General features: G+C 57.5%; 1 protein-coding gene across 1 annotated transcript in view; it reads right to left on the bottom strand.

Moving 5' to 3' along the window:
* IQSEC1 (IQ motif and Sec7 domain ArfGEF 1) overlaps window positions 1-22,908 on the bottom strand; it is a 384,351-nt gene that overhangs the window by 23,130 nt on the left and 338,313 nt on the right. The window contains 5 exon segments of the mRNA XM_027582489.2: window positions 778-900; window positions 3,477-3,638; window positions 15,251-15,852; window positions 15,854-16,501; window positions 21,058-21,352. Coding sequence (XP_027438290.2) covers window positions 778-900; window positions 3,477-3,638; window positions 15,251-15,852; window positions 15,854-16,501; window positions 21,058-21,352 — 1,830 coding nt within the window.

The raw sequence follows: 22,908 nt of genomic DNA, 5'->3' as shown, positions 1-22,908 counted from the left end.
CTCCATTAGTGCCGCTACCTCCAGGAAGCCCTCCTGGAAGGAAGTGCCCGAACAACCCCCTCCCAGGGCCCCAGAGTTGTCCTCCTGTTGTGTCCTCATTCCCAACCTTGGTCCCACCACTGGTGATGAGCGCTGAGGGCTGGGTCAGCGGCTGACTCGTGTCTCCCACACCTAGCGTGGGCATGGAGGATCTTACCCAGCCACTGTGTACACAGTCCTGGGAAGAATGACTGTGGGGTGGTAGCTGACCTTGACTGTGGGCTCTCTGTCGTGCCAGGCACTGGGCTAAGTGTGCCCACATGCCCAAAGTGGTTTAGTCCTTCCACCAGGTAGGTGCTTTTGTGATCACCACGCTATAGGCAAGGGCATGAGGCACAGAGAGGTGAAGTTACCCGTGCAAAGTCACATAGTAAGTGGCAGAGTGGATGTTAGAGCCAGGCCATCTGGTTCTGCAGCTTGTGCTCTGAGTCACTGTGTGAGATAGGCTGCCCTTTGTGAATGGGCAGACAATGACGACACGGACTCATGAATGAGTGATGCTCATGAGGACCTGGAGGAACACAGACTGTCCAAAAGTCTCGTTCTAGAGATAACCAGCACAGCACGTGGCACACAGAAGGGGCTACTTACTGCCTCATTCCCCAGGCAAGTTCAGGGCCACCTGACCCTGCCTTGGGGACAGGGCTGGAGAGGGGGATTCCGGCCCTGAGCCATGGGCCTCAGAGCCAGGAACCTTCCTCTTCCCGACACCCACCCATGCCCTGCCCTGACCCCAACCTGAATGCCTCGATGAGCCGCTCCACCTTCTGAGCCTCCCCTTGGACCCGGATGTGTGCCTGGAACTTCCTGAGGGCTTCATCTAATTCCATGGCGGAGAAATCCATCTCATCCACCACACAGCTGAAACGAGAGACCAAGGCCCCATGAGGGTCTGCCGCCCACGCAGCCCCTGCTGGCCTTCCTGTAGGGGGCAGAGCACAAAGGGAGCCCATGCAGGGCAGGCCGTGAGCTGCCCAGAGCCAGGGGACCCGGCCGTCTCTTGCCCAGAAGGGCCCTCCGCCTGGCCTCCTCCAATCATTTCAGATTACAGCCCAAAGACCCTGTGCTTCTGGGGGAGTCGACAGACCCCCTGAAACTATAGGAAAATGTTGGCGTCCATCTCTGGGCGTAGCTTTCTACAGAGAGGCCAGAGCCTATGGCCTATGGCCGTTCCTGGTAAAGGCCCTCAGCGTGCACATTGCCCAGGGCACAGAACAGCACGTGACGGCAGGAGTCTTCTCGGGCTGTCTGTGAGCGATGCCAGCAGAGCCCGCCCATCTTCCCCAGGAGGTCGGGGCTGTCCACTAACTTGTCAGGCAGTGACTGTGCACTGAGCCCATCTCCCCACATGGAGGGGCCAGGGTGTCTTTCAAGGGGCACCTTGGAGGACCTGTGCCATCCCCATCTGCCAATCCGCCAAGGGGAGCGGAGCTTGCAGAAATGGCTGAGCGGGTTTTGTCTGGTTCCCCTCATCCCAGCCCTGCCCTTGCCCTCCGGCACGCCATGATTTGTCCTCTGAGCCAGACCCCTGAAGGGAAAAGGTGGGGTCTGCCCCAGGGACCCACTCAGCAGGCTGTGGTGTCCAGTGCATCTATTTGTAACAAAGCCATGGCCACCCCTGGTGGCGCTGCAGAGGCCTCGGCCATAGCGGGGCCTAATCCTCACTGCCAGGGCCTTCAGTCTGGGCTTGGGCATTAACTCTGGCGCCCCCGATCTTCTCTGAGTGCTCATGGCTCTGGGGGCACCATCCTTGGAGGCTGCTGCAGAGCAGGTGGGGGAGGGCAGGGGCCACACAGGGTAATTTGCCGACTAGCATCTGAGCTGGACGCCTGGTGTGGAGGGTCGGGGGTGGGGGTGGGGTGAGGATCGCTACTTCCTGAGGCTGCTATTTTCTGATGGGGGAGAACAATGCACGGATTTCCTACGGACCAGCAGCTAGCTTGGGGGGAGGGCAGGGGGAAGCCTGGGGGGAGCACAGGAATGGTTGCAGGGGGTGGGGGGCTGGCCCAAGACCATCTTAGGCCCAATTCCCTAAGGACCTCATCTGCTTTCCCCTGAGCTGCTTCCTGAGGCTGGTTTAAAAGGCGGAGAGGGGCGCTAACCATATGAACAATGCAGCAGGCTTTTTCCGCTGAGGGCCAGAACAGAAATGGCAAGCAGGGAGAATGCAGCCCAGGTGGGCACATCTGTCCAAGGAAGGGCACAGACGCCATTTGGCTGGCTGTTAGCTACAGCTGCCGCTAACGCCGTGGCTCACTGTGACCCGTGTGTCTGTGCATGTGCTGGGTATACGGGTGACTGAATGAGTATATACGTGTGCATGTGAGTCTGCGTGTGGTGGGTGGGGGGGGACCCGGGCCAGCCCTTCCCTGGGCCCGGGTTTCCTCACCTGTATAAGAGGCTGGGGCAGCTGCCCACCTCCTTCCAGGGGAGTGCAGACATGGCGGGCACGCATGTGGACAGGCTCCTCCTTATGGCGGACACGCCTGGACCCAGAAGGCCCGCTGCCCACCCCCTTGCCTTTGTTTCTTCCGTCCGATGAGGCAGGGCTGGACGGATGCAAGGTACTGCCCTTGTTACTAATGGTTCGCTCTTTACCCCACTTTGATTTTCCTGGCCTACATCTCGGTGTGTAGCTGCCTGGTCAGAAATATCCTCACTGGAGATGCTCCCCTGGGGCCTGAGCTGCCCTATTCCATCCTGTCCCATGGCTTTGGCTCCTTCCTCCTCTGTGAAAGGGGCTTAGTGAGATCCCCACACCCACCCTTGCGTGTTTGAGGATGACACAGGGCCCGTACACAGTAACTGCTCTATAAACCCAATGGTCCAAGTGCAGGGGGCCTTTCTACTTAGGGCAGTCTCAAGGAGGAATGGAGAGACTTGGGGTACAAGCTGGACAGTGCTTCTCAAAACTGTCAGCAGTTCCCAGGGAGCTGGAAACAGGGTTTTCTGCAGAGTTGCAAGTAGCTGGGAGGGCCGTGGCTGCCAGCCATGGTTGGACTCTCACCCCTAGATCTCCTAGCCAGAAGAGACGCAGGGGAGGGAGGCACTGGGGTTCCTCTAGGCTTCCCCAGGGCTCCCCCCACCCCCGAGGGCGTGTCAGGATGGTTGGCAGTCAGGCTGGGGGACTGAGTTCAGACCTCCAACCCCCCAGTGCTGTAGTGGCTCGGCCCTGCTGGAGAGGGATGGAGGGGCCAAGGGTGCGTGCAGGGGGACCCCACAGGGTCAGTGTGTGAGCTATAGCGTCCGAGGGTGGAAGCACGCATGTATGCCTCGCAGGCTGTGATGTGCAAAACCATGTGGGGTGTGTGTGTGTGTCCAGGAGCAAGAAAGAGCTAAGGGGAAGATTCGGTGTGTGTTCCGGCAAGCAGGGTGAGCCTGACGCCGCGTGTGCGCAGGTGCACACCCCCCGCCCCCCCCCCAGCCACAGAACTCACTCGAGCACGTCTCGGTTGAACTGTTTCTGTCGGTTGCCCAGGAACTCGCCGATCATCTGCCTGCTGAGGCCCTTGCGCTGCAGCAGGAAGTGGGCTACCCCCACTGGCGTGTCAGGCACAAAGCCACGCTCGATGAGGTACTGGACGCCCTTCTCAGGCTTCCTAGGGGCAGGACGAGAGACAGGCTCAGCCCTGGCTGCCCCAACCCCTCCTGGCTTGCCCTCCTCCCTGGGTACTCCGGGTGCTCTGTCCTGGTCCGTCGGGGGAACCCAGAACTGTCCAGACCCTGCACCAGGCATAGGCTGGGACTGGGCCATCAGTCAGAGCAGGGACCGTCCCCACCCCCCCCCTCAAGTTCTGCACTGCCCCGAACGCCCCTCAGTGTAGAAGTCACTGTCCTGTGTTTCACTGCCAGGCAGACTGGAACCCCTTGCCCAGCACATACTGGCCTGCCCTCCACCCACTGACCACAGTCTCTAACACGCGCCGAGCCCTTACTCTGAGCACCACTGTCTAGGCACCCTACGCCCACTAACTTCTCACACTCCTCCTGGGGGTCAGCACTCTTGTTACCTGAGCTGTTGAGGAGCCTGACAGCCGCGTGACCTTGCCAGCAACCTCAACTACCTTTCTCGTAAGGACTTCCTGAGTTAACAGTCAGGTGCCTAGAACGATGCGTGCAGTAAAGCGCCATGGAAGGTTCTCATGACTAGCCCCAATTTATAGGAGAGGAAGTGAAGGTGCAGCATTGACCCTTCCTGGGCAAAGGGGTTTCTGGGAAGGGCTGGGCTGGCCCTGCAGGGCTGATTGAGTCCACCTGCGCTGGGAGCCCTGGGGCCCAGCTGGGCTGTGGTGGAGGGAGGCCCCCTCAGGGGCTCAGCAGGGGTCCAGGTTGGCCCTTTCCTCCCTTTGGGCCTCTGTCCTCTTGCTGGTCTGTGGCATGGTACAGGCTTGGCTGACCTCACAGGGTGGTGTGAGGGGGCCGCATGTATGACCCCTGGACAGCAGGTGTCCTCTGACAACCCAGAGCCGCAGACAGGCCTGAGGAGCCGTGGAACCCTTGCGGTATACCCAGCACCCGTGCAGGGGGTGAGGGGAGCTGGGCCCCACCGCTTGCCCTGGCAGGTAGAGATCAGTGTTTTGATATCCCCTAGCAGCCTGGCAGCGAGAGTGGGTATCCACCTGTCCCCATAAACCATGCGGCTCTGGACTGACAGCAGCATCCAGCACATAGTGTGTTTCTACCTGCAAGCAAAAGCAGAGCTCCTGCTGCAAGGTGACCTTGCTATTTTTACCCCAGGATAACCACACACCCTAATATCACCTTCAGGAGTTTGGCAGGGAGCGGCTACTGGCCAGCTGGGTCCTGGCACGGCTCCCCCAGCCCTGCCACATGCCCCATTCCTCCCCTAGAACTCTGGGGTAGCCAACCAAGAGCTGCCCCAGCCCCTCGGCTGCTCACACTCCCTCACTGCCCTGCTCCACGCCAGCCCCACGGGGCCCCGCCCGTGCCCACTTCCTTCTTCCTCAACTTCTAGGTCAGAGGTCACCCTGGCAAGCCCACAGACGTCTCTTCTTTAGCTTACACGACATTAGCGAAAGGAATTCCAGTGAGTTGCCAACATGCAGAAATTGGGAGAGCTCAATCCAGAATCCAGATTTCCGGCTTCTCTTGAAAAATCAGGCCATCTGGCACTCCTGGGCCTGTGCCCCTGTGTGGCCATGACCGGAGAGCTGGGCTGGGCCGCCCCACTCAGGCACCCTGTGTCAGCCACCCAGCCCGGGGCCCCAGATCCAGGCCCGGCCTGCTTCCCCGGGGGGCTGGCTGCCCTCCCCACTCGGCCCCCTCCTGTGTTCATACACCAACATCACATAGCATCTCGGACTTCAGGATACGGAGCAGAGCGCAGCAGGAGAGTGGAACACACCACAGGAAGGAGAGTCTTATAAGGGGCCATGGGAATGCGGATTCTTCACAGATTAAGTACCCAGGGTCTACTTTTTGCTAGGTACCGCTCAGGATGACAGCAGTGAGCCAGGCTGGTCAGGAACACCCCACAATGGCAGGCTCTAATCCTTGGTCTAAAGGACAAAGGGACTGAATGATCGCTGGAGGGCAGAGGAGGGGCTCCTGCAGGTGAATCAGAGGCTTTCTCTGAGCAGGTGACCCTGGGCAGTAACCTACGTCATTAGGGAGCTTTCTGGGTGGAGGCAACAGTGAATGCAAAGGCCCTGAGGTGACAGAGGGTTTTGCATGATCCAGGACCAGAAAGCTGTTGGGGGGGGGCAGCTGAGAGTAGGGGCCCCTGGGGGAGGGCAGCTGTGCAGGCCACAGGGGGAATCTGGTCTTCCTCTGAGTGCGATGAGAAGCCCCAGTGTGTTATGAATCAGGCAGTGAGGGGACCATGCTCTGTGAAGAGCAAGGCTGGGTCCGAAGGGTGAGCTCAGGGCGGAGCTTCCCACGGGCATCCAGCCCGAAGGCAGGAGGTGGGGAGAAGCAGCCCACTTTCGAACACTGCCTGAGAGTAGGAATGACAATAATTGCTGGTGGATCCGAGTCTGAACCGGATGACTCCAGCTCCGAGTCTGAACCCAATGTGGGAGGGACTGGTTCCACCTGGCAGGTTTCACAGTGAGGTCACAGGAGAGAGGAATCTGATCTCGCTGGGCCTTGACCAGTGACCAGCAACTCGCCGAGCCACTGAGAGGAGGGATGTGGTGGCAGGAGGTGCAGGGAAGCAGCTGGGGCCGGGGGTGCGGGCCAGGCCAGGAGCTCCAGGGTCAGGATGAATAGGGCTGTCAAAGGAAGCCTCTGGAAGGCTTTACGCAGCGGAGTGGCCCACCCTTCACCATCCTCTTCAGCCAGGGCACTGGACATCCGATGGTGGGAGTCCCCTGCCTGGCAGGCCCTTGCTGGCCCCGTACACCTCGACAGGGCAGTGAGGCCCCGAGTGTGCTCTTGGGGGTCTGCCAGGCAGGGGTCCTCAACCCACCTGCCCCCTCACAGAGCTCCAAGCTGACGGAAGGGGCATGTGCCCTGGATCCTGCTAAGCGGCACACACAGTGACTTGCTGGGTGAAGAGATGAGTCATTAGTGCTGCCCACCCTTGTGGCAGTTAGGGGACCAGGTGACATACTATGGCTGATGCACCGTGAGAGAAAGGTGCGTGGCACTTCCTATGGGAGCCCCACGATCTCTGATGGCGCCTTCCCTTGACCCAGGGATCCAGGGAGCCCACCTGGAAAGGACGCTCCTGCTGTCTTGTCCCTGGGAGACTTGATGAGTACAGCCCCTGGCCAGCCTGTGACGGATGCCGACGCGCCAGGGGAACAACCCGGGCTGCGTCAGCATGCCAGAGCCCATCCAGACTGGCCAAGAAGGGTGAGTCTGGCTAGGAAACTAGGTCACAGGGCGTCTCGTCCCACCCCAAGGCACAGACACAGTGGTGGGGCTCTCCTCCCCAGCTGTGGCCTTACATTTCCTTCCTTAGGAGGGTGCTGCGGGACTTCTGTCTGGAACCCCAGGCCCTAGAGACACAGAAGAGGACACAGACTGGGGCTTACCTGGCTCCCGATCCTTAGGTCCAGCGAGGGCCAGGCTCACACAGAGCACACCCAACAGAAGCCCTGGAGAAGGCACACCTTCGCCGGTGTCACCAGGACCCTGTTTTAAAACCTTCCAGGGCCTCCCAACCCCTGCAGGACAAGATCCAGGCTTTCCGCCCCTGGATTCACTTCTTTATTCATTCCACAAACATCTATTGAGCCCCTGTTCTGGGCCAGGGGTTGTGCTAGCACGCCTGTGGTCCAAAGTCCCCATCCTTGAAAAACACCCTAGCTGGAGCATGGTAAAGGAGGGAAATAACCTCCCGGGATATAGAAATACAGCACAGCGGTCACGGGCATGTTCTCTGGAGTCAAAGCCCTGCACTCATACCCAGGCTCCACTTACAGGCTGGGACAAGTTACTTAATTTCCCCGTGCCTCAGCTTTCCTGTCTGTATAAGGGGGTCAGCAACAGTGCACACGGCAGAGGTACTGTGAAGGTTAAATGAGTTAATGCCTCTGAGACTTCAAAAAATATTGTTGGTCCTGTGGTTCCAAGAGGAGGGTCAACAACAAGCAGAACTAAACCAAAGCGTTGCTATGGGGACCTGGAGAAGGCGTGTACTTCGGCTGGAAGGGGCAGGAGGGATGATCAGGAAAGGCCTCCCTGGGGAGGTGGCATTGAACTGGGAGCCGGGAAGAGGGACCCCGCTAGAAAGAATGGTCAACGCAAAAGCCATATGTGACTCATAAGGCAAAGACGGCACAGAAAGGTCAAATAACTTGGCTCCAGGTTGCCAGGTGACAGAAAGCGTGCCGGGAATTTCAACCCACTCCTCCGCTCCAAGAAGCCCCCCAAAGTTTCACTCTGCTGTCCCTAACCTCACTGCTGCCGAAAAGCCCGTCTATCCAGCTGCTCAGCCAGCTTGCTTCTCTAAAGGGCCCAGAGTCAATAGGTGCCAAGGGGGACACCTGCGCCATCCACACCTGATCTGCCTCTGAGTTCTGGGTCCCCTGTAAAGGGTCCTTGAAAGGCATCAGCAGGACAGGCTGCAGTGGGAGAGGCCACAGCTTGGTCTTGCTGTCGGTCACCAGTCGGGGCCGGCTTTGCTCCACGTCAGCTGCTTATTCAGACTTGGCTGTGATAGGGGAGTGCGTGCAGACCACACCAGTGGTGTCTCCCACGTGCATCTCCTGTCCCTGGGCCGCGAGCAGTCAGTGGGGACGCCAAGCTTGTGGGGCTCCAGGAGGGCAGTTACAAGGCTGGGCACCACACTCACGGATCACCCAGGTGCTGGAGCCCCAAGCTGAGTGCTTGGCAAGCTCTTGTCCCAGTAGGGGTCTGCATGTCAACAACGGGCTTCTCCTGTCGTTTCTAGTTGCCCGAGCAGCTGAAGAGACGTGCAAGTGGGCGGCTGTCCACACCTCCCTGCCTGGCATCTAGCTGGCCTCCAGATTTCCCACCCCACCCACTCTGTCTCCCTGGCCCCGCGGGCTGACCTCACTCCCAGCCTGGCCAGTCAGAGCCCTGAATCCTGCCGAACACCATGAGCAGTTTGGAGCGAGCCAGCAGGGGCTGACGAGAGAGGAGAAGCTCTCTTCCTGCCGGGGTTGCTGTGAGGCTGGACCATGACCCCGGGACGGCTGGCAGGCCTCCTGCCCTGGTGGGGCACCGACAGGAGATGACTCTGCGGAAAATGGCCCGGAGATGCCCAGCAGCTTTTCAGGTCCAAAATCTGTAAGGCCTCTGCTTACACCAGTCTGACTGGGTTCCTGTCACTTGCAATGGAGAAGGCCCTGATTGACAGAGACCAACACAGGGTCTGTTTACCTATGGTGCCCAAGGATCCTCTGCGGTTAGGAGGCTGAGCCGTCCCTGTGACTGGTCTCAGTAGACCATGGGAAGAGGGACTCAGCAAGTTCAGTACTCGGACAATCTCTGCATGTCTGGAAGCGCCCTTCAATTCCGTAATCCAGGCTCAAATGCCCCCAGCGTCCTACAAAGGAGTGATGACCTTCCATCTGCTCACATACTTCCAGGGCCAGCAAGCTCACCACCTCTTCAGACTGTAGTTCATGCAGCTCTGATTTTTACAAAGCTTTTCCTGATGCCGGGAGCCCAAGCTGAATGGGGCTCGCCCTTACTACAGAGAGCAGGTGGAGGAGTTACCCTCCGTCATGACTGTCTGCCCTGCAGGGCCTGCCTTGGCATGGTTTTCTTCCCTGAGAAACTCAGCACCAGCCACCCCAGACCCAGGACATGGCCACGGACCCCCAGGGCTGTGAGGGTGGTGAGGGCCATGGGCTGGATGGGTAGCTCATGTCCAGGGGAATGGGAACCCAGCCTCCTTCTTAGTAGCTCCAAGTGCTCCGAAGAGAGCTGATCTTTCACCAGAACTCTGGAGCCAGCATGTCTGGCTCTGTGGCCTCGAGCTAGCACCTGACCTCTCTGAGCCCTGGCTCCCTAGAGCCAAGGGTCACAGGGTCACTGTGAGGATTCTGTGAGCTGACGCACATGAAGTGTCCCACACAGTGCCTGGGACCTAATATGTTTATATGGGCTGGCTGTCGTCATTGGTATTTTCATTACTCACAAGAAACACCTCACACGTGAGGAGCACGGAGTTGGGGCTAGCAGATCGGGAGCCCACCCCCAGCTCTGCTGCTCACTGAGAGAGGCTGGCCCAGCTCTGTGGCCTCTGAGCCTGCTTCCCACGCAGGTAGAGAGCAGCTAACCGCCCAGGGACGCAGGAAGGGTGAAATCTCAGAGCACCGCAGACTCACACCAGGGCTCTCCGCCTCCCTCCTGCAGAAAGGAACAACAGGCAGGGGGGGCACCTGGCAGGCCCCAGGGGCTGGGCCCTAGGTGGAAGGGAGGCCTGCCTCCCTGGGCTGGAAGGGACCCCAGGGGCCCCCCCTGAACAGCTCCCAGCCCAAGCCAAGAGTCTTAGCACACCATCACAGCAAGTGGTTGTTGAGGCCCTAACTTACATGCCCCTCAGAGACGAGGTAATCACTCATGGACGAGGGCAGCTCTGGGGATAAGCACACTCTTCCAGAGGTGGGAGAGGTCTGGCCTGGTCCACCTGGGACAAGGCTGGCTGGGGCTACAGTCACCTGGGCTCCTGCCAGAGTGAGAGGGGGCATGAAAAGAGGTGATTGATGCACTGAGGCCCGTGTCCCTGAGCATGTACGTGTGGAGCACAGAAGAGGGGATCCCATCAGGGCTGTGGGGGCACTGACCCAGGCTCCTGACGCTGTGGTGGCCCAAGGACCACCGCTCCAGGGCCGTGCGGCCTCCCGTGGGTGGTGTGGCTTTGCCTCCTGAGCTCTCCATTTACCCTTGTGGCTCAGTGAGCTGATAGGGGTACATGCGGCTACACGCGTAGTGGCCGTTCCCACACTGGAGCCGGTGGGGCGGTGTGAGTTCTAGCCTGCCCACCCCACTGGCTGTGTGACCTCAGGCAGGTGACCCGCTTGGGACCTCAGTCTACTTGTCTGCACAATGGGGTTAGTAAGAGGCTCTATTCCCCAGGAGAACGGGACTCAGAGCAAGACAGCGTGTGGAGCAGTGTCTGGCACAGGCTAAGCACATGGAACTATCAGCCACTGCCATTATCTCTGACTGTTCTCTGTTGGGAAAGCCTACTACTGGAAGGAGGTGGGAACTGGCAGCTATCTGGAAGGCTGGGCAGGCCTGGGAGGCAGTCGTGGGGGGGGCGGTGTGGGCCGGGGCGGGGGAGGCTGGGGAGGGAGGTGGTGAGGGCTGAGCCGGGAGGAAGCCTGGTGCATTGTCCCAGCCCCGGAGCCTCCCTGCTGGGCAGGGGGCAATTTCACATGGAGTCCATTGGCACCTGCCACTGGGGGCCAGCCATCCCACTCTGCCCCACACCCCGAGTGGAGCCAGACTTGCTGCTGACTGTTCCTCAGTGCTCTAGACCAGCGCTGTCCGCGAACACAATCTGTGGCAACCGAACTGCGCTAGATCGGCGCTGTCAGGCATGGCGGCCATGTGTGGCCAGTGAGCACCTGGCCGTGGCTAGTGCGCCAGAGGTGCTGGATTCGTGTTAAGTTTCAGTGAACTTTAACTTCAGTAGCCACCTGTGGCTGGACCGCAACGCGGTAAAAACACAGGCTCCCCCAAGTGATCTCTGAGCTGAAGGCAACACTGGCAAAAAGTCGGTTGGGGTTGCTCATGGGTCTTACTAAGCGGATTCCAAAATTCACATGGAAGAATACCCACCCAAAACAGCCGAGACGATTTTTAAAAAGAACAAAAGAGGGGGTTTTGCCCTCCTAAGATAACATGTGAAACCCAAGTCTGATGCTCGTGGAGGAATGAACAGGTCCTGTAACCATTAATGTGGAGCTTTGCAAGCATCTTCGTTCTGTTCCCTGATCTGTCCTGGGCCCCTAAAACACTGCCTGGTGTGTTGCAGGCGCTCAATAAACAGCTGCTGAATGAATGAAAAGGTCCCATTCATGTAGGAATTAGATGGAACTTCAAGTCAATGAAGAAAGGACTGTTGAATAAATAGTTTGGAAACAACTGGCTAATCTTTACAGAATAATAAAAGTTGGGGTACGCCTGGGTGGCTCAGATGGTTGGATGTCTGCCTTCAGTTCAGGCCAAAATCCCAGGGTTCTAGGATCGAGTCCCGTGTTGGGCTCCTTGCTCAGCGGGGAGCCTGCTTCTCCCTCTGCCTGCCGCTCCCCCTGCTTGTGCACTCTCTCTCTGACAAATAAGTAAAATCTTAAAAAAAAAAAAGTTGCACCCCTCATCTTGTGTGGTTCTCCAAAACAAATTTCAGCTTGAAGTCCTAAAGGGCATGCAAATACACTGAAGAAAATATTTTTAAAACTATACTTATGATTTGGGGCAGAGCCCCTTTTAATTATTATTATTATCACTGTATTGATGATTTGGGGCAGGGCCCCTTTTAATTATTACTATTTTTATTATTATTATTAAGTAGGCTCCATGCCCAGTGTGGAGCCCAATGCAGGGCTTGAACTCACGACCCTGAGATTGTGACCTGAGTTGAGATCAAGAGTTGGACACCTAACCGACTGAGCCACCCAGGAGTCCCCGTGGGCAGAGCTCCTTTTAAAATAAAAAACATGAAAAGCCAAAGAAACAAAACAAGAAAATATGAATTCTGCTAATTAAAATCTTCCTGTACAGCCATGGTGACTGTGCTTAATAATACTGGATTGTATACCTGAAAGTTGCCAAGACAGTAAATCTTAAAAGTTCTCACCACAAGGAAAAAAAAGTCTAACTATATGTGGTGAGGGATGGTAAAAACTTCTTGTCATCATTTTGCAATATACGTAAAAAATTGAATCATTACCTTGTACATCTGAAACTGATGTTAGATAGCAATTATCTCAATTTTAAAAACACAAAAAACTAAAAAACGTGTTAGATGAAAGAGCACAAAGTTAAAAGACATAAATATCTGAGAACCACTGAACTGTACACTTTATAAGGGTAAATTTTACAGTATGTGAATTATATCTCAAAAGAAATAAATTTTAAAAACAAGTGACAGACAGAAAGAAAGTGTTTATAATTACAAAGTATCAGTATCCCCGAACTACTAGTAAATCAACATGACAAATAACCTGAGAGAAAAAAATGAGCAAAGAATATGAACTGGGGGCGCCTGGCTGGCTCAGTTGGAGGAGCATGCGACTCTTGATTTCAAGGTTGTGAGTACAAACCCCATGTTGGGTGTAGAGATTACTTAAAAAAAAAGCGGGGGGCCTGGGTGGCTCAGTCGTTAAGCATCTGCCTTCAGCTCAGGTTGGGATCGAGCCCCGCATCGCATCATTGGGCTCCCTGCTCCGTGGGAAGCCTGCTTCTCCCTCTCTCACTCCCCCTGCTTGTGTTCCCTCTCTTGCTGTGTCTCTCTCTGTCAAATAAATAAAATCTTAAAAAAAAAAAAAAAGAAGAAGCTGGGAAATGCAAACTAAAATGACCAAGAGACAACTATGTCTACCCTTTGATTGGGGGTGGGGAGAGAACACTGAGTGTCGCCAAGCATATGGGAGAAAGGGGACCTCTCAGATCCACAGGCAGAAGAGAGCAAATGGGTAGAGACCCCCTTTTAAAAAGTAAGTTTCCAGTGAAAAACGTGCCTACCTAATTCCGCCTTTAGCTAGCTTCCCTACAGACTCTCTTGGGAGTGTATGTAAAGAATAGATCCACACTCCTTGTCATCTACGGTTGGTAATTACAGGGAAGTGGAAGCAAGTGGCCAGGTCAGTAATATGGATAGCCACACCAGGGACCACTACACAGCAGCAGGCGGGAGGGGGAGGGAGTGGCCCGGGCACACTGACAGGGGGTGGGGTGGGTGGAGATCTCCAACAGCAAGCCGTGAGGTGGTATCTCAGTGAGATGATGTCCACAACCCCAGGCCCCAGGTAACGCCAGCAAGGCCCCAGCAGCAGCTAACACTTGGGAGAGGACTTACTCAGTGCCGGGCGCTGCTCCAAGCACTTCACATAGCTGCTTCCTTCCAACTCACACCGTGCGAGGTGGACACTGTTGGGCCCAGCCCTACTGTACAGACGAAAGGCCAGGCTGTGAGCCCGGGCAGTCTGGCCCTGGAGCTGTGCTCTGAACCACGGCTGTCTGCAGTTCTGAAGAGCACACACATGCACGGAATAAAGATCTGGGAGGAGAGACTCCAAAATGACAAGAACCAGAGGGAATGTTATCCTAACTGGAAGGCTTTCATTTTCCACGGGGAATGTATTCCTGTACCGCGCACATAACTAAAAACAGAGCTTAGAGAGAACCTACACAGACCACAACTGGCTGGTGGAGGGACTGTTTTTTCTGGCCTCCACCTGTCGACCCAGCTGGGACCCCCACATCAGGATGTCCCTGGAAGCTGACAGGCATGCGGTGGGCTTGGGCACTAAGGGAGCCCCCCGGTTAGTTCGGCCCCCCTGCCCAGGAGGGCCCTGGCCTGGGTCTAAGACGACTCGGGAGCTGGCTGTGCCCAGAAGCAGGTGGGAGCAGACTTCTGGGACAGAGCTCAGGATGGGCTCAGTAGAATATGGCCCTTCCTGCTCACGTGCTGCTCTGGCCACAGGTCGTGCAGCGGTGAGGCTATCCCTACGTGCCGTGAACCACGGGCTGATGGGAGTCTCAGGAGAGAGCACCCGGGGGCTTGAGACTCGTAGTTCTCAGCTGAGTGAGGCAGTGACCCAGAGCTCCCTGGCTGCTCACATGTAGATGTCCTGTTCCCTATACCCTCCCTCTGGGACAGGCCTGTGTCTCCGAGATAACGCAGCACTCCCATGTAGCAGGGATGGTTCAAAAGTGCCCCCAAGTCTCCCTCCATCTCGAAGAGGAAGCAGAGAGTGGGGGAAGTGCAGCAGATGTGTGTCGGTCACCACCAGGCAGTCTGGCCGTGTCCCCAACCTTGGAGGAGTCAGCGCCAGGCTGACGTCCAATGACCCCCAATCCCAGAGGCCCCATGGATGGAAACGATGTGAAATATGGGAGGTTTAATAACCAGAGCCCGGCAGCGTCCCTTCCAAGGGAGTGTGCGGCCTCCTCCCCTTCCGCTTGCTATTTTCAGCCGTGCTAAGAATAGCCTGCTTTAAATATCCGTCTCCCTCCTTAAATCTGCTCTCAGGACTGCGCCCACAGCATCTTTCTAGAACTCCTGGTGGGGAATGGCCACTCAACAGACCCAATTCACACGTCTCCCAAAGGACCTTGCTGAGACATCTGTTAGCACCAGGCTTATCTGTGTCCTGCTTCCCCTGACGCGTGCCTCCGAGCCGAGCCCGCACCTGCCCTGGGAGATCTTGCTCACACACGGACCCCATCACAGCGCCGTCAGCCTTCACATTCACATTTCCTGAGAAGCTACTCTGTGCTGGGTGCTGCTCTAGGCGCCGACAGGGCCCTGAACTCCTGTCCCCGTGTTGCTTTGTCCCAGAGAAACCCCTCGTTTGGCTGCTGCTCAGCTGTGAGCCTCTGCAATCCCCACAACAGGGCCCTGGGAGGGGCCGGGCCCTGCACTCACCAGGCTCCAGTCTCCTCTACGACAGCAGCGCCGTGCCAGGTGCTGCCACAGACCCCGTTAGCGCAGTGTCACTCCCTCACACATGCTCTTTTAAACCCTCGGTGTGTGCAAAGGCCCCGGGGCGTGAGAGGAAGGCCCGCCCCACTCGGTCCTGCGGGGCTGGCAGGCACTCACTTGTTGAAGAGATTGAGGCCAATGCGGTAGTGCCTCTTGCGGATGACATCGTTGCTGAAGGCGGGTGAGTCCCAGCTGTTGCGGGTCTCCTTGTGGTAGGTTTGCTTGCTGAGTGTCTGCTCCCGCAGGCTGTCGCGGGACGACGACTCGGAGCTGCAGTTGATGGTGTCGTTGGAGTTGGATGTGCTGTTGATGCTGTCGTTGTCCCCATCCGAGTAGTCGGACTCCGACTTGCTCTGCCTGTTGGCTGAGCCATTGATGGCCAGGTGGCTGTCCAGAGGCCGGGGGGCCCGGGGCCGCAGCTCTGGCTCCTCCCGAGGAAGGCTCTTGGGGGGGCCGGCCAGGGGGCCGTGCTTGGGGCTGCCCTGTGGCCCGCCCAGGCTGCGTTCGTAGGCACTCTGCCTCTTGAGCGAGCCACGGTCTGAGCGGTCACTGAGGTCCACGGAGCTGTCACTGGGCGGCTCAATGGTGAGCAGCGGGAGGTGCTCCACCCGCAGCCGCTGCTCCTGCCGCTCCAGTGACGGTGTGCTCCGGCAGCTTGTGTCTGTGTCCCCCTTGTCGTCCTTGTGAGCCAGCGCCCAGTAGTCCTGCGCGGCCCCCCCCGGCCCGCAGCCGCAGGTCCGACTCCGTGCTGGGCGGCCGGTGTGCCGCCTGAGACAGGGGCAGGGGTGGTGACAGCTCCTCCTCGTCGATGTACAGGGTGACGTCACTGTACGAGGCTGTCATCTCGTCCAGCTTGTGGTGGTCCACGCCGTGCAGGGCTGGCTTGGGCTCGGGGTCCCGGGCCCGCCCTGCCTCGGGGGCCGGCGCCTCCTCGGCGTGCAGGCTGCGGCAGTTGAGGGCGTCATCGATGGACTCAGCCAGTGACTTCACCTGCCGCGAGAAGGCGTCCTCCAGCTCCGTGATGGCGTCCGCAAAGTCACTGGACGGGGCGGGAGACTTGAGGGTGGGTGGCTCGCCAAGGTCGCCACACTCGGGTGGCACCAGGGTCCCCAGCTGAGAGCCATCATCAGTCACCGAGACCTGCTTCCCCTCGAAGTAGGAGCTGTGCACCTTCTCTGGGCCCTCGAAGGAGAACTGCATCCTCATGTTGGACAGAACGATGCGGCGCGACATACGGTTCTCCGACATGGAGCTACGCAGGCGCTCGAAGTTCTTGTTCATCTGGTACTGACGGAAGGCCGTCTGGATGGTGCGGGCCGCATGGCGGGTCACGAGGCGGCCCCCATACTTGCGTTCTAGCATCTCCACCTGGTCGGGGGTGGGAGGGGAAGAACAGGACATTAGTGAGCACAACCCCGTGTGCTGGAGCAGCGCCATGTCCACCCACAGCCGTGCCCACTGCCCAGCCCCGCGGTGACACCATCCGGAAAAGCCTCGGCACATCCCAAAGTTGGTTATGGCAACCGCGGAGGCCTGCCTGTGAGGTTGTGCAAAACAGGGGTTCCCTGGGTCAAAGAAGATGGAGAAGCCCCATGTTGAAGTGAAAGCAAGGATGTTCCCTGTAGGACTTCCCAGAACCTTTAAAAGGTGGCGTGTTCCCAAATTTCTTTAACCACAAAAACCTTTGGCCCCAGTGCATCTTGTGGCCTGTGGTTTAACGAAACTTGGGAGATGCTGGAAGAGGTGCAGGCAGCCCCTCCAAGGAGGAACCTGAGGCATGAGCAGGTTAAGAGACCAGCCAAAGAGTTCAGTGAGATCCTGGATGCCAAGTCTTGGCTGCAGCCTTTTGGTCTTACTTCCTCTTTACAGCAGCGACCATGTGCTCTTACCAGCTGGGAGGATGTCACTGAGTTTCAGGGAGGCCTGAGAGAATCACCTTAGTGGGGGAGCAGGCTTTCAGGCCACATGCCCGGGCTCTAAGCCTGGCCCGGCCCCTCGTTAGCTGTGCTACTCTGAGCAAGGCTTGGGGCCGCACACTTCCTGTTTGCTCATCTGTAAAGTGGGGACGGTACTCAGCCCTACCTCGTAGGACCATGGTGAGCACCTGATGAGACAGACACAAGTGCTTAGCACGTGCCAAACACAGGGACAGCTGGGGCTAGACCTGCAGCTACATTCCTGGAAGGTCTTTACAGTTTGTGGGGTCCCCAACTCCCCTCACTGGACAGATGGGGAAACTGAGGCCCAGAGAAGACACCCAGCTCACAGCTGGAGGCCTCCAGACTCCAGAGCGAGCACTCATTCTGGCACCCCAGGTCCTGATGGCCCCTCTCCGTGATAAGGTACAGAGATGGGGCGGGGCTGCAGGTAGGTGGCACTGTCTGGGGCTCCCCTGTGTGACACACCAGCCTCCCAAAGCCCTGAGGCTCATGCCAGCCCTTGGTGACCAAGGACAACCCCAAGGGCTGCTAACCATGTCTCGCTCCTGCGTGAAAACATGCCCATAAAGTGGGAGCCTACCCTGTAAGAATCAAAGAAAATCCAAGATAAGGAACTGGCTCCTCTGCTAAGCCAGGGCTCTTGGGGTGTTGGGCAGAGGGGGCGCCTGATGTGGGGCCAGGAGAGGCCTAAGGCCCTCAGGAGGAAGGCACGCTTGCGCCAGGGAGGCAAAGCACCACACCCTGCTTGTCTAGATCCCGCCGGCCTATGCCGTGCCCGGCATCACATGAAAGCTGGTGGCACAGAGAGATAAGGTCCCTGCCCTCCAGAAGCAAAGAGTCTGTCAGGGAGAATGGACAGACACACATACTTAACTGAAATAAAACCAAACAGATGCCGAGCAAATCCAAGCCAAGGCCTGAGTTGGGGGAAGAGGGTCACTCAGAGCCGCTGTGGGGTGGGCCGGGAACAGAGGGCTTGGAGCCTCACATAACCCAATGCAGGTCCCGGTCCCCTCATGTCCCGGCTCTGGGAGGCCACCCACGTCAGGGATGCCAGTTCTCTGGGCCCGTGGGAGAGGGAGCAGAAGGCTCGGCAGAGCGGCTCCCTTCATAGGAGGAGCGGGTAGTGTGTGTGTGTTGGGGGGGCGGTGTGTGTGGATCAAAACAACTTTTCTGGGCCCAGAGTCAGCCAGGGTGGGTCTGTTTTTTCTCTTGCCCTGAAGTTACTGAACAACATCCAAAGAGATGACCTCACTTCCACATCTGTAAGCAGACTTTGTTTTTTGGGGGTTTTGAGTGGAGCTCTGAAAGCCGACGGGGCCGATAAAGGGCCCAAGGCTGAGCTCTGGGAAGCCCTCTCTCCTCTGCCCATCGAGGCCGGTAGCCTGGCCCCCCTCATGTCACCTTTGGGGGCAGAGTCATGACACCAGGACCACCAGCTTAGGCCCAGGGCTCACTCAGGGCTCTTTCTCTCCTGCTGACTTTGGACCTAGAAAACCAAGCAGCGACCTATTTGTCTGAGACCGGCTCTCCAGATCTGGGGGGAAGAGTCGGGGAGGGGGAGAAGAGGGACTTCGGAAAGGCAGAAATTGGCTCTGTGTCGTCATCAAATCCCCTCCCAGTCCCTCCTTCCTGGTCTCCCCTGGAGGACATAAACTGACCCAGGCCAGCTCTGATGCATCCCCCAGACTCACGGTGGTCATTCCTCCTTCTGGGCCACAACGGACCCGAGGCCCAGCCTCGAAGTTTATCGGGGTGCAGGGGAGGGAATCCAATCTGTATGTGCTCACCTGCTGTACATCGCCCTCACCCGATACTCACGTAACATCCAGTCTGCAGAGGGGCTCTGGGATCCCCCTTCTCGGAGGACAGAGGCTCTGGGAAGTGACGTGATGCAGAGCTGACCTCTAGCCCTCACTCTCCCTTTAAAAGGACACTTCTCAACCGCAGGGGAGGGATAAGGAACAGAGAGGAACGCCCTTCCACAAAGCAGAACTACCACCTCTCGGATAACTCAGGACTCCTGCTGTCATTGATGGGAAACCACCAGAAGGTGCGGAGGCCCTGAAGCCAAAGCGCTCCCTTCACTAAACGGGACTTTGCGTTCCCCAACTTTAACTCCTCATGGAATTGTGCATCCTACCTTCACCTGGCAGTTCCCAGGTAATCTGTCCTATTCCCACTCTTGCTTTGATTGCCAGGAAGCTCAATAGCTCAGGGGCCCTTTCACCTTTTCACCACCTCTTCCTTGCCACCCTTGCTCTGCCTCAGGGCCTTTGCACCTGGCGTTACTGCTTCCTGCAAGGCCCCTTCCTCAAACACTCAGTTCAGATGCCACCTTGAGGAGGTCTTCACCACTGCCCTTATCCAATGCTGTCACCTCCCAGAATCACTCCACTTCTTTCCCCTATTTCATAATCTCTGGAGTTTGTATCATACTCTGGAATTAAACTGTTTTTATTGCTAACTTGCCTGTGGGGTCCATCTCCTGGACCAAAGTGTCAGCTCAAGATCTGGGGCCTCACCCTGTCCACTGCTGACTCCCCAGCACTGAGCACAGTGTTTGGCACACGGTGGGCATTTGGTTAATGTGCATGGGATCAAAATGAACAGAAGCGCCACAGTAAGGCCATATGAAGCAGATGGTTATCTCCATAGATAGGCCTCTGTGAGGTCTTCAACATCCTCACTTGTTTCAACGGTTCTGCTGGAGGTCTTTTACTATCAACTGCTTCTGATCCACTTTGGACCTGGGTGTAAGTGATAAATGGAACAGAGACCACGTGGTCTTCCCCTGCTGTGGGCCTGGCCACGGAGCCAAGTGCCATGGTGCGGGGGCGGTATCTGCTCCCACAGCCCGACCAGAGGCCATCTGCAGAAGGATGAAGAGAGTCAGGGCTGAGAGGTAGCACTGAGAAGAGGGAGAGGAGGGGGCTGGTAAGGGACTTTGTCGGGGGGCTTGGGGGGAGGAAAGACCCAATGTGGGCAGTACCTGCACCACTCCTGGAAGTCAGGTGCCACACCAGGCCCAGACCTCTGCTCGGTAAAAGACAAATAGGAAGACTGGGGAGTACAGAGAGGGCGGCAAGGCAAGGGGTCAATGTGACCACCTAGGACTCATGAGGAGACGGCCCAGGAGCTGGCGGAGGCTGGACAGATAAGCCTGGTCCTGCACATTTGCACGGCTGCTTCCCACAGCCTGAGGTTCTCTTGAAGCCTGAAACTTGCCTTCAGTTTCACCCAAGAATTCTTATTCAAGGGCCTCCTAGGTGCCTGCACTCCTGAGGTCCTAGGAGTGAGAGCTCTTTGCCCCCCGCCCAGGGATTGTTCATTCCCTCTGCCCCCCGCCCCCCACCCAGCCAGGACAGGCCTCTCCCTCAACCCCAAGAGTCTGTCTTTAGCCCTCCCTGGAGCCCGGCCAAGCGGGCAGGCCATGCATCCCCCTCGTCCTGCACACAGGTACCAACCCCACGGTGGGTCTGGGCCAAGGCCGCTGGGGGAGGAAGCGAGCCTTCAGCGAGGCCGTTTCCCACGAGAACACAGAGTTGTAAACCAAAGGGGATATAATAAGCAACCTCACCCACTGGCTGTGGATGGGCTTGGTGTTCTTTACGGAGTGTGTGCTATTTATGTTGTAAACTGAGCTCCTGCCCTTCTCCTCGGGGACTCCTCCTGAGGACTCCCTAAGGGTTCAGGCCTCTCCTGGGACCTCAGACATTCAGCGTCGGGCCACCTAACCTGCGTGCATGGCCATGAGGACGCCCTTCACTCAGGGCACCTCCGCGGGTCGGGCAGAGCAAGAAAGGGAGTTTGGGCCGAGGTGAAGGCCATGTTCCCAGCACAGGTGCACCTAACTGAACTTCAGTCTGTGGGAGAGCTGAGCCTCCTGCTGCTTCAGGCCTCCCCAGCAAAGGGCCGGGCACCCACCCATTTCCAGCCAGAGCTGCCCCAGCTGCCTGTCCCCGCGTGGCGGGCCCCACCTACCTGCTTGTCCTGCAGGTCGGAGGAGAGCTCATAGCTCTCAGAGAGTGACCGCGAGCGCTTGATGGCCTCCTCCTCGGCCTGCTTGCGCAGGATGGAGGTCGAGTGCTGTAGTTTGGGCCTCCGTGTGCGCTGCTGCTGTCCTGGCGGCCCCGAGTACAGCCCATAGGCTCCCACCGACGTGTGCTCGTAGCGGTCGGGGCTCAGGCTGGAAGCAGGTGCCAGGGGGCCCTGGTGGTAGGCCGATGGGCTGTCCAGCGACGTACCGGTCTCGCTGCTGGGGGCCTCGCCCTCCACGCTGCAGGGGATGGAGAGACGAGAGAGGCCTCCTGTGAGTGGGAGACCAGAGCCCAGGGCCTGATGGGGAGCCAGGAGGTGAGAGGGGGCCACGCTCAAGAGGCAGCCCCGCAGCGTCCCCCACACTGCCGGCTGGTACCTGACACACTTTACTGATTGATTTTGCTTACTGTCCGTCTCCTACATGAGAACGTCAGCTTTGCAAAAACGGAGGTCCTCCCCACGATGTGCACTGATGGGCCCCAGTGCCCAGGGCAGGGCCTGGCCCGTGGTAGCAGGTGGTCAAATGGGTCTGGTCACCCTCTCTCCCTCACGCCCACCACCTGGGTTAAATAAACCACTGATTTTTGTCCTTTTTGTTCTTATTTTAAACAGACATTCACAAAAGTGACTCTTTTACTATATACCTATGTAGGGGTCAGGCACTGGGGGGTTTTTTATGGGCTGAGCTGTGTCCCTCCAGAATTTATATCTTGAAGTCCTAACCCCCAGTACTTCAGAATGTGGAGGAGACAGGGTCTTCAGAGATAGTTAGGTTAACGAGGTCCATCAGGGTCCTGATCCAACGCGACTGGTGTCCTTCTAAGAACAGGAGATTAGGACCCAGACATGCACAGAGGGACGGCCACGTGAGGACACAGGGAGAAGGTAGCCTCTGCACACCAACGAGAGAGGCCTCAACGAGAGAGGCCTCAATGACACCTTGATACTGGACTTCGGGCCTCCAGAACAGGGAGAACAGGGAGAACAGGGAGAACAGGGAGAACAGGGAGAAAATAAATGTCTGTTGTTTAAGCTGGCTGGTGTGTGGTCCTTGTTACAGCAGGCTGGAGAATAAATACAGTGTTCTACGTACATTTTTTTTTTAAATCTTAAAACTAGTCTGCAAAGAAAGAATTACTAACTCCCCTTTTCCAGGTGGGGAAACTGAGGCCCACAGAAGTACAGGGACCTACTTGTGGTTGCACAGGTAGTGAGTGGGTGAGTTGAGATCAAAGCCCAAGTTGGTGGGACGCCAAGACCTGGGGTGGGGGGTGTGTGTGTGCACCCCTCCACCTCGCTGCGCCTCATTCTCAGGACGCAGACACATCCCTCTCAACATTCCAAGCGCCAGACTGGGGGGACAGAGAAGGACTGGTTGGCTTACTCATTCCAAAGTCAGGAACTCAGAAAACAGACATTGGTTCCTGCTGCAGACTGCTTTTTAAGTATACAACAAAGAGGCAAGGTTGTTTCTACCACGGCTTCTAGTAGCCTCTCTGGTCAAGCCTTGCCATCTCCCTGTCCCTGCAGGATATCACTCAACCTTTAAAGACCCTCTGATCCCTAGGGCCAGGGCAGGGGGTCTCTCTGAAAGGGGCCCAGAAGAGAAAAGGGAACATAGCACCCCTTCCCAGGCTGCAGTCCTTCCTTCCTGGTCCTATCTTCAGACCAATGGGAATACCCTGGGTGTGAAAGCCTTGGGGCCAACTGGTCTACCCCCTGCCCAGCTCTGCTTCCAGTCACATCACAAGGCCTGGCAGGGCTGCCCTGTGAGCATAGAATGTGACTGTTCAC

This window comes from Zalophus californianus, chromosome 1, assembly GCF_009762305.2.
Source record: "Zalophus californianus isolate mZalCal1 chromosome 1, mZalCal1.pri.v2, whole genome shotgun sequence".
NCBI lineage: Eukaryota > Metazoa > Chordata > Mammalia > Carnivora > Otariidae > Zalophus > Zalophus californianus.
The sequence above is the reverse complement of the archived record's forward strand: the minus strand, read 5'-3'. Positions and strand labels throughout refer to the sequence as shown.